General features: G+C 44.9%; 1 protein-coding gene across 1 annotated transcript in view; it reads left to right on the top strand.

Annotated features, from left to right (window-relative positions):
* Positions 1 to 14,396: 14,396 nt before the first annotated feature.
* Positions 14,397 to 18,176, top strand: part of LOC144509812 (uncharacterized) — a 44,769-nt gene continuing 40,989 nt past the window's right edge. The window contains exons 1-3 of the mRNA XM_078238636.1: positions 14,397 to 14,503; positions 16,223 to 16,319; positions 17,468 to 17,645. Of these exons, the coding sequence (XP_078094762.1) occupies positions 16,230 to 16,319; positions 17,468 to 17,645 (268 nt within the window). The 5' untranslated portion in view covers positions 14,397 to 14,503; positions 16,223 to 16,229. The remainder of the gene's footprint in view (positions 14,504 to 16,222; positions 16,320 to 17,467; positions 17,646 to 18,176) is intronic.

Genomic DNA, 18,176 nt, shown 5'->3' with positions numbered 1-18,176 from the left:
ATCTCATTCCTGTACTCTGTCTCATCATTATTTGAGATCCAACCCACTACGCTGGTGTCGTCAGCAAACTTGAAAATCGAATTGGAGGGGAATTTGGCCGCACAGTCATAGCTGTATAAGGAGTGTAGTAGGGGGCTGAGAACACAGCCTTGTGGGGCACCGGTGTTGAGGATGATCGTGGAAGAGATGTTTATATCTATTCTTACTGATTGTGGTCTGTGGGTTAGGAAGTCTGGGGTCCAGTTGCAGAGGGAGGAGCCAAGTCCAGGCCACTGAGTTTGGAGATGAGTCTCGTAGGAATAATGGTGAAAGGCTGAGCTATAGTCAATAAATTGGAGCCTGACATAGGTGTCTTTGTTATCAAGGTGTTCCAGGGTTGAGTGCAGGGCCAGGGAGATGGCGTCTGCTGTGGACCTGTTGCGGCGGTAGGCAAACTGTAGTGGATCCAGGCAATCTGGGAAGCAGGAATTGATTTGCGCCATGACTAACCTTTCTAAGCACTTCATAATGATGGATGTCAGAGCCATCGGCCGACAGTCATTAAGGCACGCTGCTTGGCTTTTCTTTGGTACTGGGATGATGGTTGTCTTCTTGAGGCAGATAGGGACCTCAGATTGGTGTAAAGAGAGGTTGAAGATGTCTGCGTATACCCCCGCCAGCTGGTCTGCGCAGGATCTGAGTGCTCATCCGGGTACCCCATCCGGGCCAGTCGCCTTCCAGGGGTTGACTTTTGAGAAAGCTACCGTGACGTCGGCAATGGTGACCTCAGATACAGGTTCGTCCGAGGTTTCTGGGTTGGGGGGCGTACTCTCGGTATTCTTTAGTATTATGGAACCTATTGCAAATCCAGTTCTAGATCTAATTTTATCTTTGCACAAAGGAACACATCAGCATTCTAACCTTATTGTTTTATTCAGGGCTGAGGTTAGGAGGTCTCGGGGGACTTGACTTGTTGATCAAAAGCCAGTTATTTACCATCTGACTTTCCTTTATAAAGTCATCTCAGCTTTCTCTTTTCAAAGCTAAATAATTTAACTTGTCCCATTTTTCCTCATACTTCTTTCCTGATCCGAGATGAACTTCATTACTGTTCTTGTGTTTCTAAACCTTGAGTCCTCTCAAGTCTTTGTAGTCAGAACCCATCATTGGATTCAAGGTGTAATCTGACCAGAGACACTTTTAAACTAAAATGGGTAAATGCTATTTTTAATGATTGTTATTGGCGAATGTGTTAGTTATTTTCTGTGAATCCAAACTTCTGTGATTTCCAGCAGAGAGTCTTACCTCCCTCCTCACCGAATGCTTTCTTAGAATCCCACAGTGCAGAAGGAGGCCATTCGGCCCATTGAGTCTGCACTGACTACAATCCCACCCAGGCCCTATCCCGACAACTCCATGCATTTACTCTAGCTAATCCCCCTGACACTAAGGGGCAATTTAGCATGGCCAATCCACCTAACTCGCACATCTTTGAACTGTAGGAGGAAACCGGAGCACCCGGAGGAAACCTACACAGACATGGGGAGAATGTGCAAACTCCACACAGGCAGTGACCCAAGCCGGGAATCGAACCTGGGCCACAACAATGACATCAACCACAGGGAATATCTCGAAGTGGTCTTTTTGCAATCAGCAGGGGTAATATGCAACTTCGGCTTGTTCTCGAAGGGGATCTGAAACCTCCCAAGCTGAGGGAAATATGCAACAGCCTGGGAATGGAGGTGTGCCAAGGTCAGATGACTTTGAAGCAGCAGTAAGGCTGGTCTGAAGCTGAAATGGAGTTGAATAAAAGCAAAATAGTGCGGATTCTGGAGATCTGAAATAAAAGCAGAAAATCTCAGCAGGTCTGGCAGCATCCGTGGAGAGAGAAACAGAGATAATTGCTGGAATTTTAACCCCCCGCCCACCTGAGGCCAATGGGGAATGTGGTTCTGCAAGGCCAATAATGCTGACAAGGCCAATAATTGTTACCCATCCCTAATTGCCCTTGAAAAGTTGGTGGTGATTGGTCTTATTGAACTGTTGCAATCCATGTGGCATAGGTACGCCCACAGTTCTGTTAGGGAGGGAGTTACAGGATTTTGACACAGTGCCAGTGAAGGAATGATGATATATTTCCAAGTCAGGATGGTGTGTGACTTGGAAGGAAACCTTGCAGATGATGATATTCCAATGCCTCTGCTGTCCATGTCTCTCTAGGTGTTAGAGGTCACAGGTTTGGAAGGTCAAAGGAGCCTGGGTGAGTTGCTGCAGTGCATCTTGTCCAACCACTGTGGACCAGTGTAGTGAGAGTAGGTAAGTGTTGATAGTTATGGGTGGGGTGCTAATCAAAAGGCTACATTAACTTGTATGTTGTTAAGCTTCTTGAGTGTTGCTGGAGCTGCACTCATCCAGCTAAGTGGAGAGTATTCTGCCAAACTCCGGACTTGTGTCTTATAGATGGTGGACAGGCTTTGGGGAATGATGAATTTGTTGTTTGATCCAATAAAGGCTTTTTGACAATATTCCTAGATAGAACATAGAACAGTACAGCACAGAACAGGCCCTTCGGCCCACGATGTTGTGCCGAGCTTTGTCTGAAACCCAGATCAAGCTATTTCCTCCCTATCATCCCGAAGTACTCCATGTGCCTATCCAATAGCTTCTTAAATGTTCCTAAAGTTTCTGACTCCACTATCCCTGCAGGCAGTCCATTCCACACCCCAACCACTCTCTGAGTAAAAAACCTACCTCGGACATCCTTCCTATATCTCCCACCATGAACCCTATAGTAATGCCCCCTAGTTACCGCTCCATTCACCCGAGGAAATAGTCTTTGAACGTTCACTCTATCTATCCCCCTCATCATCATTATAAACCTCTATCAAGTCTCCTCTCAACCTCCTCCACTCCAAAGAGAAAAGCCCAAGTTCCCTCAACCTTTCCTCGTAAGACCTACCGTCCAAAACAGGCAGCATCCTGGTAAATCTCCTTTGCACTCTTTCCAGTGTCTCCACATCTTTCTTATAGTGAGGTCACCAGAACTGCACGCAACAGTCCAAAGATGTGCGGGTTAGGTTGATTGGCCATGCTAAAAAAAATTGCCCTTAGTGTCCTTAGATGCGTAGGTTAGAGGGATTACTGGGTAAATCTGTAGGGATATGGGGGTAGGGCCTGGGTGGGATTGTGGTCGGTGCAGACTTGATGGCCCGAATGGCCTCTTTCTGTACTGTAGGGTTTCTATGATTTCTATGATATTCCAAATGTGGTCTCACCAAGGTCCTATACAGTTGCAGCATAACCCCACGGCTCTTAAACTCAAACCCCCTGTTAATGAACGCCAACACACTATAGGCCTTCTTCACAGCTCTATCCACTTGAGCGGCAACCTTCAGAGATCTGTGGATATGAACCCCAAGATCTCTCTGTTCCTCCACATTCTTCAGAACCCTACCTTTGACCCTGCAATCCACATTCAAATTTGTCCTACCAAAATGAATCACCTCGCATTTATCAGGGTTAAACTCCATTTGCCATGGTGTATATCATTGCTATGCAGCATCTAAAAAAAACAGTGACTGTTACTGTAGGTTTTTGACTTTCACTGTCAAAGGTCCTTCAGAGTCATTGAAGGACATTCAACATTGAATGGAAGCCATGATTAAGTAATTAGTATGTTCCATGGTGGCACACAGAGGAATAATAAGGGGTTTATTTAAAGAGCCATGGACTTAGGGCGCTATTGAGATTTTGATGAGATTTTTAGTGACAAATCATTGGGTCATCCAGGAACAAAAATTCTTCAACACAAGAGGGATTGTCAGAGAGTGTCACATTCTGGATGATCTGCAGTAAAGGTAGACAATGTGGATGAATTATCGGATAATAGGCAATGCTATTTGGTTTGCCTCATTTGGAGGCAGTCTGCAGTGAAATTCCTTACTGCCAGCACAGCAGCCTTGTGATGGTCTCAGAGTAGATAAACCTTGAGCAAAACTTCATAAAATAACAACAGCCACATCTGAATCCAAATTAGAACTGGGTTGAATTTGTCTAAATACTGCTGAATGTCTAAATCTTCTAATTTCGGTTTGGCACTCACCCTTTGCTGGCGCGCAATACTTTCACATTTAAGGCCAGTTTTAATTCCCGCATCATCTTCATGACATCTGTAGGTGGCACTGTAATTTGACTTCCAAAGTTAATGTGCAGCATGAAGTGTAATACGCAGACTTCTCACTGCTAAATATATTAAAATTGCCTCGATTGTGGTCTGTGACTGCCAGATAGTTCTAGAAAATGACATGTATATCTGTCAAGGTAAATCTTGACTGGGGATTTCCTGTTTACCAATGCGAATATTGCAGTTACATTTTCCAAACTTGCTGGAAATACACAATACACATTCATTTCAATTGGCGGAACTTAAGGAACTGAAGAAATTGACTTAATATATCTCAGCCACTCACCCCGCCCTGCTTTCTCTCTACTTTTTCCTTTGTATTGCCAGTAAAATAAGAGTTCCTGATTTTGGCCATATCATATCAAGAGCGGCATGGTGGCACAGTAGTTAGCGCTGCTGCCTCACAGTGCCAGGGACCCGGGTTCGATTCCCAGCTTGGGTGACTGACCATGTGGAGTCTGCACGTTCTCCCCGTGTCTGCGTGGGTTTCCCCCAGGTGCGGCGGTTTCCTCCCACACTCCAAAAAGATGTGCGGGTTAGGTGGATTGGCCATGCTAAATTGCCCCTTAGTGTCAGGGGGACTAGTAGGGTAAATGCATGGGGTTATGGGGATAGGGCCTAGGTGGGATTGTGGTCGATGCAGACTTGATGGGCCGAATGGCCTCCTTCTGTACTGTCGGATCCTATAAGGAAACAACAATTTGTTGTCATATTAGGTTTAAGCATGGTCTTGGCAACAGTTGAAACCATTCTACAAACCTAATAACTAAAAATACACTGAAGCTCTATTTATAGAAGATATACTCTTCCCAAAACAAATTGCCTTTCCTTCTGGAGTCCTTCATGAATTAAAATTAAAAAGTATTTCATAATGATATTTCATCTGGTAGAAGCGGCTGAGGGACTTCACCGGTGCATTCTGGGAGAAGTCAGACCAGCAACATCGACTAAGAAGTGTGAAGCGGAAGATCTGGTTTCAAGGAGCGGTAAGTCTGAAACACTACATTAGTGTTTCCCTCCCTCCCTCCTCCTCCAACTAAAAAAAAAGGCCACTGTGAAAAGGTAAAAAGTGAAGGTAAGAGTTTTATAAATTTTCTTAAATAATTTAATTGGTGCTAGAAATGTCAGTCAGTGGGGTTAAGTGCTGCACTTGTGAGATGTGGTAGATCCGTGTCGCTTTCAATGTCTTGGACGACTACATCTGCAGGAAGTGCACCCAATTGCAGCTCCTTACAGACCGCATGGATAGGCTGGAGCAGCAGCTGGATGCACTTAGGGGCATGAAGGTGGCGGAAAGCATCATAAATAGAAGCTTTAGAGATGTGCAGGCAGATAGATGGGTGACCTCTAGAAGGGGCAGGCAGGCAGTGCAGGAATCCCCTGTGGTCGTCCCCCTCTCTAACAAGTATACCGTTTTGGATACTGTTGGGGGGGATGGCCTATCAGGGGATAACAGCAGCAACAGCCAGAGCAGTGGCACCATGGCTGGCTCTGTTGTTCAGCAGAGAGGGACAAAGAAGACTAGAGCAATAGTTATAGGGGACTCTATAGTTAAGGGGTGCAGATAAGAGCTTCTGTGGACATGAAAGAGACTCCAGGATGGTCTGTTGCCTCCCTGGGGCCAGGGTCCAGGATGTCTCTGAACGGGCAGAAAGCATTCTGAAGGGAGAGGGTGAACAGCAGAGGTTGTGGTACATATTGGTACTAACGACATAGGTAGGAAGAGTGATGAAGTCCTACAGCAGCAGTTTAGGGAGTTAGACAGAAAGTTAAAAAGCAGAACCTCTCGGGTTGTAATCTCAGGATTACTCCCTGTGCCACGTGCCAGTGAGGCTAGGAATAGGAAGATAGTACAGCTCAACATGTGGCTAAACAGCTGGTGTAGGAGGGAGGGTTTTGATATCTGGACCGTTGGGATCTCTTCTGGGCCAGGTGGGACCTGTACAAGAAGGACGGGTTGCATCTAAACTGGAAAGGTATAAATATTCTGGCCAGGAGGTTTGCTAGTGTCACATGGGAGGATTTAAACTAGTTTGGCAGGGGGATGGGAACCAAAGCAAAGGTGAATTAACTGAAGGGGAACCAGAGAGTCGGGCCAGTAAGACTCAGAGTAACAGCAGGCAGGGGGTGGTTGCTAATCAAAGAGGGTCTGGAGGACTGAAGTGCATTTGTTTCAATGCGAGAAGTGTAAGGCAGATGAATTTAGAGCTTGGATTAGTACTTGGAACTATGATGTTGTTGCTATTACAGAGACCTGGTTAAGGGAAGGACAGGATTGGCAGCTTAACATTCCAGGATATAAATGTTTCAGGCGGGATAGAAGGGGATGTAAAAGGGGTGGGGGAGTTGCACTACTGGTTAAGGAGAATATCACAGCTGTACTGCGGGAGGACACCTTGGAGGGCTCATACAGCGAGGCAATATGGGTAGAGCTCAGGAATAGGAAGGGTGTAGTCACAATGTTGGGGATTTACTATAGGCCGCCCAACAGCCAGCGGGAGATAGAGGAACAAATATGTAGGCAGATTTTGGCCAGGTATAAAAGTAACAGGGTTGTTGTGGTGGGAGATTTTCACTTCCCCTATTTTGACTGGGACTCACTTAGTGCTAGCAGCATGGATGGGACAGAGTTTGTAAGGAGCATCCAGGACGGCTTCTTGAAACAGTATGTAAATAGTCCAACTAGGGAAGGGGCCGTACTGGACCTGCTATTGGGGAATGAGCCCGGCCAGGTGGTCGACGTTTCAGTAGGGGAGCAGTTTGGGAACAGTGACCACAATTCAGCAAGCTTTAAGGTACTAATGGATAAAGATAAGTGTAGTCCTCAAGTTAAGGTGCTAAATTGGGGGAAGGCTAATTACAACAATATTAGACAGGAACTGAAGAATGTAGGTTGGGGGCAGATGTTTGAGGGCAAATCAATATCTGGCATGTGGGAGGTTTTCAAGTGTAAGTTGATAGGGATTCAGGATCGGCACATTCTTGTAAGGATGAAGGATAAGTATGGCAAGTTTTGGGAACCTTGGAAACGAGAGATATTGTGAACCTAGTCAAAGAGAAAAAGGAAGCATTTGTCAAGCCTAGGAGGCTGGGAACACACGAAGCGAGTGTGGAATACAAGGAAAGTAGAAAGAAAGTTAAGCAAGGAGAAAGGAGGGCTCAAAGGGGTCACAAAAAAATCACTGGCCAGCAGGATTAAGGAAAATCCCAAGGCTTTTTATACATATATAAAGAGCAAGAGGGTAGCCAGGGAGAGGGTTGGCCCACTCAAGGACAGGGGTGGAAATCTATGCATGGAGCCAGAGGAAATGGGCGAGGGATTAAATGAGTACTTTGCGTCAGTATTCATCAAAAAGAAGGACTTGGTGGATGATGAATCTGGGAAAGGATGTGTAGATAGTTTCAGTCATGTTGAGATCAAAAAGGAGGAGGTATTGGGGTTCTTGAGAAACATTAAGGTAAACAAGTCCCCAGGGCCTGATGGGATATATCCCTGGATACTGAGAGAGGCAAGGGAGGAAATTGCTGGGGCCTTGAGAGAAATCTTTGTATCCTCACTGTCTACAGGAGAGGTAAACACAGTAAGAAGTTTAACAACACCAGGTTAAAGTCCAACAGGTTTATTTGGTAGCAAAAGCCACACAAGCTTTCGGAGCTCCAAGTCCCTTCTTCAGGTGAGTGAAGAAGGGGCTTGGAGCTCCGAAAGCTTGTGTGGCTTTTGCTAGCAAATAAACCTGTTGGACTTTAACCTGGTGTTGTCATACAGGAGAGGTCCCAGAGGATTGGAGAATAGCCAATGTTGTTCCTTTGTTTAAGAAGAGTAGCAAGAATAATCCAGCTAATTACAGTTCGGTGAGCCTTACGTCAGTGGTAGGGAAATTATTGGAGAGGATTCTTCGAGACAGTATTTACTCCCACTTGGAAACAAGTGGACGTATTAGTGAGAGGCAACATGGTTTGCGAAGGGGAGGTCATGTCTCACTAACTTGATCGAGTTTTTTGAGGAAGATGATTGATGTGGGTAGGGCAGTGGATGTTGTCTACATGGACTTCAGTAAGTCCTTTGACAAGGTCCCTCATGGCAGACTGGTGCAGAAGATGAAGTTGCATGGGATCAGAGGTGAGCTGGCAAGATGGATACAGAACTGGCTTGGTCTGTGCTTAATGCTCCCTCCACTCACATCGTCTGTACTTTTGAGACTTGATTAGCTGTAAAGACTCACATTCCAATCATTATTCATGTAAATTGAGTTTGTGTCTTTGTGCCCTGTTTGTAATCAGAACTCCCACCCACCTGATGAAGGGACAGCCCGATCCGAACGCTAGTGGCTTTTGCTACCAAATAAACCTGTTGGACTTTAACCTGGTGTTGTTAGACTTCTTACTTGGTCATAGAAGACAGAGGGTAGCAGTGGAAGGATGCATTTCTGAATGGAGGGCTGTGACAAGTGGCGTTCCTCAGGGATCAGTGCTGGGACCTTTGCTGTTTGTAGTATATATAAATGATTTGGAGGAAAATGTAACTGGATTGATTAGTAAGTTTGTGGACGACACAATGGTTGGTGGATTTACGGATAGCGATGAGGACCATCAGAGGATACAGCAGGATATAGATCGGTTGGAGACTTGGGTGGAGAGATGGCAGATGGAGTTTAATCCGGACAAATGTGAAGTAATGAATTTTGGAAGGTCTAATACTGATAGGAAATATACAGTAAATGGCAGACCCCTTCAGAGTATTGATAGGCAGAGGGATCTTGGTGTACAGATACACAGGTCACTTAAAGTGGCAAGGCAGGTGGAGAAGGTAGTCCAAACACAATACGGCATGCTTGCCTTCATCGGCCGGGGCATTGAGTTTAAAAATTGGCAAGTCATGTTGCAGCTTTATAGAATCTTAGTTAGGCCGCACTTGGAATATAGTGTTCAATTCTGGTCGCCACACTACCAGAAGGATGTGGAGGCCTTGGAGAGGGTACAGAAAAGATTTACCAGGATGTTGCCTGGTATGGAGGGCATTAGCTATGAGGAGAGGTTGGAGAAACTTGGTTTGTTCTCACTGGAACGACGGAGGTTGAGGGGTGACCTGATAGAAGTCTATAAGATTATGAGAGGCATGGACAGAGTGGATAGTCAGAAACTTTTTCCTAGGGTGGAAGAGTCAATTACTAGGAGGCATAGGTTTAAGATGCGAGGGGCAAAGTTCAAAGGAGATGTACAAGGCAAGTTTTTTACACAGAGGGTAGTGAGTGCCTGGAACTCGCTGCTGGGGGAGGTAGTGGTAGCAGATACGATAGTGAGCTTTAAGGGGCGTCTGGACAAATACATTAATAGGATGGGAATAGAGGGTTATGGTCCCTGGAAGGGTAGGGGGTTTTAGTTCAGTCGGGCAGCATGGTCGGTGCAGGCTTGGAGGGCCGAAGGGCCTGTTGCTGTGCTGTAATTTTCTTTGTTCTTTGTTTTTTGTTCTTTGATGAATTCCCTAATGAATTGAGGTGAGAAAAAAGGGTTAGTACTGATCGATAAACTCCAGAATTACACTGGAATGAGGTAAGCATTGATAGCTAAATACCATCACTGAATGCTTGCCATTAACTTCTTGAGGGTTCCCAGAAAAGAGATTGAGTCAACCACCCATAGACTTGGTCAGAGGCTGGAAATTTTGCAGAGAGTAACTCGCCTCCTGGTTAGAAATTTTTTAAAAACTTTCTCCAAATGCTGAGGTGCTTTGTGAACAAATTCCTTAAATAAATTAGAGATTATATTCAGCATGTTTCTTATGTTAATGTCAGAACCCACCCAGAATCACAGCTTTCAATGGTGAGAAGTGTCCTGACAAAGTAGGTATATTTCACTTCCAAAGATTATTCAGAGTACAGGCCACTTATTACATTGGAATGTGTCCATAAGTCTGGCTCAATCCCACATCAGGCTTCCCATTCACCCTCACACATCATCATGCATTCTCCCATCCCCTCTCACAGTGAGGGTGAGTGAGTTAAAACGTTAAGACTGGGAGTGAACTGGACACACACTTCCCATGCTCACCTTTCTTTATTAATCATGGTTTTTTTTGCTCAGTACAATACCCGGAATTTTTTTCACATTACCAGGTCGTTGCACTGGAACATCATAGCGTAGGGTGTGGCTAGTTCTGGGGTGACCATTTTCAACAATACAGCTCGGATTTTATCAGGTCCCATAGCCTTTGTTATATTCAGTGTGGTCAACGTTCTTTGATGTCATGCGGAGTGAACCAAATTGGCTGAAGACTACTTTTTGAAGTTCAGGGGGCTCAGGAGGAGAGTGAGCTGGTGGGGCGGCACAGTGGTATAGTGATTAGCGCTGCTACCTCACAGCGGCAGGGACCGGGTTCAATTCCAGCCTTGGGTGACTGTTTGTGTGGAGTTTGCACATTCTCCCCATGTCTGCATGGGTTTCCTCCGGGTGCTCCGGTTTCCTCCCACCGTCCATAGATGTGTAGGTTAGGGGAATTAGCCATGCTAAACGTGCAGGGTTATGGGGATAGGGTGGGGGGTTGGGCTTGGGTAGGATGCTCTTTCAAGAGTTGGTGCAGGTTTGATGGGCCAAAAGTCCTCTTTCTGCACTGTAGGAATTCTATAGTTCTATGGAACTTCTGGTTAAAATTGGTTTGAATGCTTAAGCCTTTTCTTTTGTATTCAAATGCGAGGCTGCCCATCGTTAAAAATGGGAATGTTTGTGGAATTGACTCCTTCCAGTGATGACCCCCTCTGCAAAAAGGCTGCAGAGCTTTGTCTGATCCACTGATTGTGATATCACTTAGCTTCAGCAATAGCATGCTGTTTGCACTGGGTAACATGCAGATAGCTCTGAGTTGTAGCTTCCTCAGACTGGGCCCTCATTTCCAGATATCACTGGTGTGCCTCCTGAAATTCTTCTCACTGAAATGGAATATACCCCCTGACCTGATGGCCAAGGCAGAGTGAAGGGTATGCCAGGCCATGTGGTTGAATACAGTTCTGTTGCTGCTAATGACCCACAACATCTCATGAATGTTCAATTTTGAGCTTCTACATCTGTTCTGAATCTATCCCATTTAGCAGGGTGGTACTGCCACACAACATCATGGAGGATGTCCTCTGTGTGATCTGGGATTTTGTTTGCAGTAGGATTGTGTGGTGGTCGCTCCAGTCAATACTATCATTGACAGGTGCATCTGCAATAGGGAGACTGTAAGGATGAAGTCTAAGAAGGTTTTCCCTCATACTGGTTCCCTCACCATAAGACCATAAGACATAGGAGCAGAAAAGGTCCACTTGGCCCATCGAGTCTGCTCTGCCATTCAATCATGGCTGATATTTTTCTCATCCCCATTCTCCTGCCTTTTCCACATAACCTCTAATCCCCTTACTAATCAAGAACCTATCTATCTCTGTCTTAAAGACACTCAATGACCCGGCCTCCACAGCCTTCTGCGGCAAAGAGTTCCACAGATTCACCACTCTCTGGCTGAAGAAATTCCTCCTCATCTCTGTTTTAAAGGATCGTCCCTTTAGCCTGGGGTTGTGCCCTCTTGTTCTAGTTTTTCTTACTAGCGGAAACATCCTCTCCATGTCCACTCTATCCAGGCCTCGCAATATTCTGTAAGTTTCAATAAGATCCTCCCTCATCCTTCTAAACTCCAACAAGTACAGACCCAGAGTCTTCAACCGTTCCTCATACAACAAGCTCTTCATTCCAGGGATCATTCTTGTGAACCTTCTCTGGACCCTTTCCAAGGCCAGCACATCCTTCCTCAGATACGGGGTCCAAAACTGCTCACAATACTGTAAATGGGGTCTGACCAGAGCCTTATACAGCCTCAGAAGTACATCCCTGCACTTGTATTCTAGCCTTCTCGACATGAATGCTAACATTGCATTTGCCTTCCTAACTGCCGACTGAACCTGCATGTTAACCTTAAGAGAATCTTGAACAATGACTCCCAAGTCCCTTTGTGTTTCTGATTTCCTAAGCATTTCCCCATTTAAAAAATAGTCTATGCCTCCATTCCTCCTTCCAAAGTGCATAACCTCACACTTTTCCACATTGTATTCCATCTGCCACTTCTTTGCCCACTCTCCTAACCTGTCCAAGTCCTTCTGCAGCCCCCCTGCTTCCTCAATACTACCTGTCCCTCTACATATCTTTGTATCATCTGCAAACTTAGCAACAGTGCCCTCAGTTCTTTCTTCCAAATCATTAACGTATATTGTGAAAAGTTGTGGTCCCAGCACCGATCCCTGAGGCACATCACTAGTCACTGGCTGCCATCCTGTGAAAGACCCTTTTATCCTCGCTCTCTGCCTTCTGCCAGTCAGCCAATCCTCAATCCATGCCAGGATCTTACCCTTAACACCATGGGCACTTAACTTATTTAACAGTCTCCACTTGTCACAGACCTGGCTTTGCAGATATCATTTCCAGGACTCAACCAGCTTGGTCACTGGTGGTGCTACCAAGCTGCCCTCATTGATAGGCACTCAAGTCCCCCCCACCCTGAGTGCATTTTGTGCCCTTGCTAACCTCCATGCATCTTCCAAGTGGTGTTCAACATGGAGGAGTACTGATTCGTCAGTTGAAGGAGGGTGGTAGATGATAATTAGCAGGAGATTTTCTTGACTCTGTTTGATCAGACATAATGGAGTCAAGATTGAGGATTCCTCAGGGCCATTTTTGCTTGACTGCATACCACTCTGCTGCCACCCGCCTGCTGCCTATGGTGGGACAGTCATACCTTGGGATGGTGATAGAAGAATCCAGGAGGTCAGCTATAATGTATGATTCAACTTATGTCTTGCTTTTGTTTGACTAATCTGTGGGGACAGAGCTCCCAACTCTGACAAGTCCCTCGATGCGAGTGAGGAGAGCTGACTAGACTGTGTGTGCCTTCAACTGTATCCGATTCCGATGTAGAAGTGGTTCTTTTTGGTTTTAGTCTACTTCTTTGGAGTGAGTGGTTTGATACAACTGAGTGGCTTTGGAGGGCATGTCAAGAATCAACCACATTCCCATGGGTTTGCATGGAGTCACATGTAGGCCAGGTCTGGCAAGGACAGCAGATTCACTTCCCCAAAGGACATTAGTGAATCAGATTGATTTTTATAGCAATTCAGTAGCTTAATGGCCACATTACAGCAAACAGCTTCTTTTAGTTATTTGTCTACTTATAAAATGAATTCAACATCAGAAACTGCAATGGTGGGATTTGAACTGGTGTCCCCAAATTGTTATTCCTGGCCTAATTTAATAATGTGTTGTTCCTCTATTTAATTCTCACTCAATAAATAGGATCTTGAATATATTTGATCAACTGTGAATTGTATTACATTCATTGTAACAGGTTATGCATTAGTGTGATAATAAGTGATTTCTAATGCAGTAAAATGATTTACAGTTGTCATGATGTAATGTTTTGCTGATGTAACAGGGTAAACCGTTACTTCTTGCTTACTCAAATATACTTGCAACCTTTTAATTAGTAATTTGGACCTGTGATTGTAACTGTGCAAGGTGGGAGGACTGAGGGTGGCACAGTGGTTAGCACTGCTGCCTCATGGCGCCAGGGACCCGGGTTCGATTCCCGGCTTGGACGACTGTCTGTGTGGAGTTTGCACATTATCCCCGTGTCTGCATGGGTTTTCTCCGGGTGCTCCGGTTTCCTCCCACATTCTAAAGATGTGCAGGTTAGCTGCATTGGCCCTGCTAAATTGCCCCTTCGTGTCCAAAGATGTGCAGGTTAAGTGCATTGACCATGCTAATGGTAAATGTGTAGGGTTACAGGGGCAGGGTGGGGGAAAGGGCCTGGGTAAGGTGCTCTGTCAGAGAGTTGGTGCAGACTCGATGGGTCGAATAGCCTCCTTCTGCACTGTAGGGATTCTATGATTTGTACAAATGGCCACATTTCTAAGGTTGTGGCTTCTTGTCCTGCTGTGTGTTCCATCTCTATACATGTTCTGCAATGTGCGCAAGCCGTTATTCCTCAGGAGGGAGCTGTGACCACACAGTGCAGAAAGTGGTTAGGTAGACTGCAGAAACGGATCAGTTCTGTGGTGGCGACAAAAACATTTCCATTATTTTCCTGGTCTTGTTTTTTTGCTGGAAGTGACGCAGCCTGGCAGCATCTTGTCCGGAAGTATTGGATATTAGAAAGCGATTTGAAAGTGAAAATATTAGCAGAGCCCGAGGCAGGAGGCAGGAGGAACCAGCTCAGCGATCCCGGCTACACAGGCTGGCGAGAGACAAACTCAGCAAACACTGTGAGCTGAAACAGCACAGGAGCGGTGTTTCCAAACACTGGGGGGAGGATAGACAGAGAGGGTGAGATAGGTAGAGAGACAGAAAGAGAGATAGATAGAGACAGAGAGAGACAGAGAGAGTGACCGAGATAGAGACAGAGAGAGCTAGAGGGAGAGACAGAAAGAGAGATAGAGACAGAGAGAGACAGAGTGACAGAGATAGAGAGAGCTAGAGGGAGAGACAGAGAAATAGATAAGAACAGAGAGACAGAGTGACAGAGATAGAGGGAGAGACAGAAAGAGAGAGACAGAGAGAGAGTGAGAGATAGAGAGACAGAGAGAGCTAGAGGGAGAGACGTATAGAGAGAGACAGAGAGAGATAGAGGGAGATGGAGAGATGGAGACGACAGGGATGATAGCAGCTAGCAGTGCCAATGGGCTGCCAAATAGAAGTCTGGACATCTGAGTTTCATGTCCGCTAGACAGACTGCGCTGGGATTTGTAACGGAATGTGTGTTGGACAGAAAAACACACAAGGAGAGGAACACAAGAATCCGGAAAGTATAACGGGGCGTTTCAATAGGAATCGCCAATAGTGAGGGTTAATTTTAATTATGCGACTGCATAAAATGGGTGTTATCGAATTGATTTGCCAATGACGTTTAAGTTAAAATTAGCCCCAGTTTGAGGGGGGGGGGGGGGTGGAATGATAATTAGTCACACTGAATTGTATTTGTAAGATTCGCTACATTTCCCTGTGGCCATTCTATAATTTTTTTATAAAGCCGAGTGGTTATGTGACTGGATTAATGATCAGGAGGCGAGAGTTCAAATCCCACCATGGCAGTTTGTGAATTTAAAATAAGCTGGTATTAGAAATGGTGACCATGAAACGACCAATAACTTAACTGGTTAACTGGGCCAGATAAGAGCGGCAATGTGTACAGCAATGGACAATGTGCCACTTGCCATGCAAGAATCTTAAAGGGACTTTGCACTGCAACGCAGCAAACATAAGTGTGATGGAACGTTGGTCTGTGGACAGAGCTATAGCAATGTGGTTGACCCTCGACTGACATCAGACATGCACAGTGTATCAACATCAGGGTGTTTAAAATGCAGCAGGCGTTACACAGTTAGGAAACTAGATGGACAAGTTTTAAAGAAGCTAATAGGCTTCGCTCCACTTTGGCTGCCAATGAATGAAGGAGTTAGAATAACGAAAGTTGGCACCAAACTTTACTTTCTTTTCATTTATTTTATTTATTAGTGTCACAAGTAGGCTTACATTAACACTGCAGTGATGTTACTGTGAAAATTCCCTAGTCGCCACACTCTGGCGCCTGTTCAGGTACACTGAAGGAGAATTTAGCACGGCCAATGCACCTAACCAGCACATCTTTCGGACTGTGGGAGGAAACCGGAGCACCCGGAGGAAACCCATGCAGACACGGGCAGAACATGGACAGTGACTGCAAATCAGGAATCGAACCCGGGTCCCTGGCGCTGTGAGGCAGCAGTGCTAACCACTGTGCCACCGTGTTCTCAAGTCATCATTATACATGTGGAATTGTACATATGTGAGCACATGAGAATTGAAGAATACTTTGGTTGTCCCACAGTGGTTTTCATTTGTCAAAGACTGTCCATAAGGCACATTTCATTCTGCCCTGAACATAATATGTGAATTGTAGAATGTCATCATGCATTGCAAATCTCTTGTGAAGCAAACCATTTTTGAATCAGTTGAATGATTTACTATTTGTTAACCAATGGCCTTGTGTAACTTTTCTATTTAAAGGGACAGCATGGAGTCCGATCATAATGAAAACAATGAACCTTCATCACCAAACCTAATGCCACGTCACAGAGCGCTCATACCCACGCCATGTGGTCCAGTAAGACTGACATATTTGTGCTGTTTGTAAATTTGTTGTACTGCGACTATACCAGAGGCAGATTCGGTTAACATAATGGGCTGAGTTCATGTATAAGGGCATATTCTTAGAGACAGTTAGTGCTTTCCTCAGTGAGGCCTGTATTTGGCACGGCAGATGGTAAGTGCTAAACTGCCCAAATTCCAAACTGAAATCTGAAACAAGCTGCGACAATGGTTTGCAATTTGTATATTATGAGGAGTTATCTGAAGTCAAGATAAGTAAACGCCAGACCACTTTTGATGAGTTATAAATTGCAAATTTAAAAATGTATTAAAAAGTAGGCAAAAATTAACATTCAAAGACACAAGAACATCTTTACACAGTTAACATTACTTTACAAACATTTCCTAAAAGATATCGGATGTGATGTTATGCGGGGGTTGGGGGGAGGCGGGCGGGGATGGTTGTCTAATGGGGGGGGTGGGTTGATAGAATGGGGAAGCCCATTAATGATATGTTCATGTATGGTCATGGGATTCCCAACCTTTCATGGCAGGAACCCCATGATGTCATTGGCAGGGGTTGGGTGCAATCTGATTGGGAAATCCCACTGGTATAAAAGCCATTTGGGGGCTCCCGTTGGGTTCTTCGTCTTCACCTTTGTACCTGGGTTTCCTCCGGGTACTCCGGTTTCCTCCCACAGTCCAAAGATGTGCAGATTAGGTGCATTGGCCATGCTAAATTGTCCTTTAGTGTCCTGGGATGCATAAATTAGAGGGATTAGCGGGGTAAATGGGGATAGGGCCTGGAACTCGCTGCGGGGGGCGGTAGTGGAAGCAGATACGATAGTGACTTTTAAGGAGCGTCTTGACAAATACATGAATAGGATGGGAATTGAGGGATAAGGTCCCCAGAAGGGGAGGGGGTTTTAGTTCAGTTGGGCAGCATGGTCAGTGCAGGCGTGGAGGGCCAAAGGACCTGTTCCTGTGCTGTAATTTTCTTTGTTCTTTGTTCTCTGGCTTTCCCGCCCGCAGAAAACGAGGGTGGAGAATCTCGGCCCTTCATTAAGTTGTGCGTTTCCAAACAAAATAGACACTGCCGGTTAAAAATAAACTTCAGGTTTATGTGATATAGAGAAAAAAGTATCTTTCCCTCTCTCCTCACAGATGAAACATTGGTCAGACTTATCCTGCTTAGAGAAGATGTTCGTCTCTGTAGTAATTGTCTCTCTCATTGCTGTGACAGTCGTTACAATTGAAAGTATTGTAAATCAGGTTAAAACTGACAGTATAGGTCAAACCAAGGAAGACTTCACCATCTCAATCATACAACTCTTTGGAATAGGTAAGAACTATTCATTTAATTAACTATGAATGCTTGAAGATACATTCACAACTTAAAACTGTCGACTAGAAACTACTGTGACTAATATCAATGGATACATATTGAATGCGTATGTATGATATTCCTCTCTCTACTATTTTAAAGGTTAAAACTTAAATTTAAATAGATTTAAATGACATTTTCACTAGAAGTGATTTCTAAGTTTGTTTACCCAATCATACATGATTTTTACTCATGATTTGGGATCACATTCTGCAATTTGGTTGGTTTTCCAGTGAAAAGTAAAACCCACTGGCCTCATATATGAAAAGTCATTACTGTGGTAATGTAGCGACAGTTCAGTCCTTTTGCTGGAAGCTGCAGCATTAACCATTACTGCATCAGCTGGATTATAAAGAAAAATAAATGCAGTTTTGGCAGTGGTGGATTTTGAAAATGTTGAAGGAAGTTTGTATTTTTTCCGTGTGGAATTCAGCTCCCTGGTAAAGGTCAGTGAAAAGTGTTGGAGATTTTGATTTTTGACATTTTTCC

Source organism: Mustelus asterias, chromosome 22 (assembly GCF_964213995.1).
Source record: "Mustelus asterias chromosome 22, sMusAst1.hap1.1, whole genome shotgun sequence".
NCBI lineage: Eukaryota > Metazoa > Chordata > Chondrichthyes > Carcharhiniformes > Triakidae > Mustelus > Mustelus asterias.
Note: the sequence above shows the minus strand (reverse complement) of the source record. Positions and strands in the feature narration are given on the sequence as shown.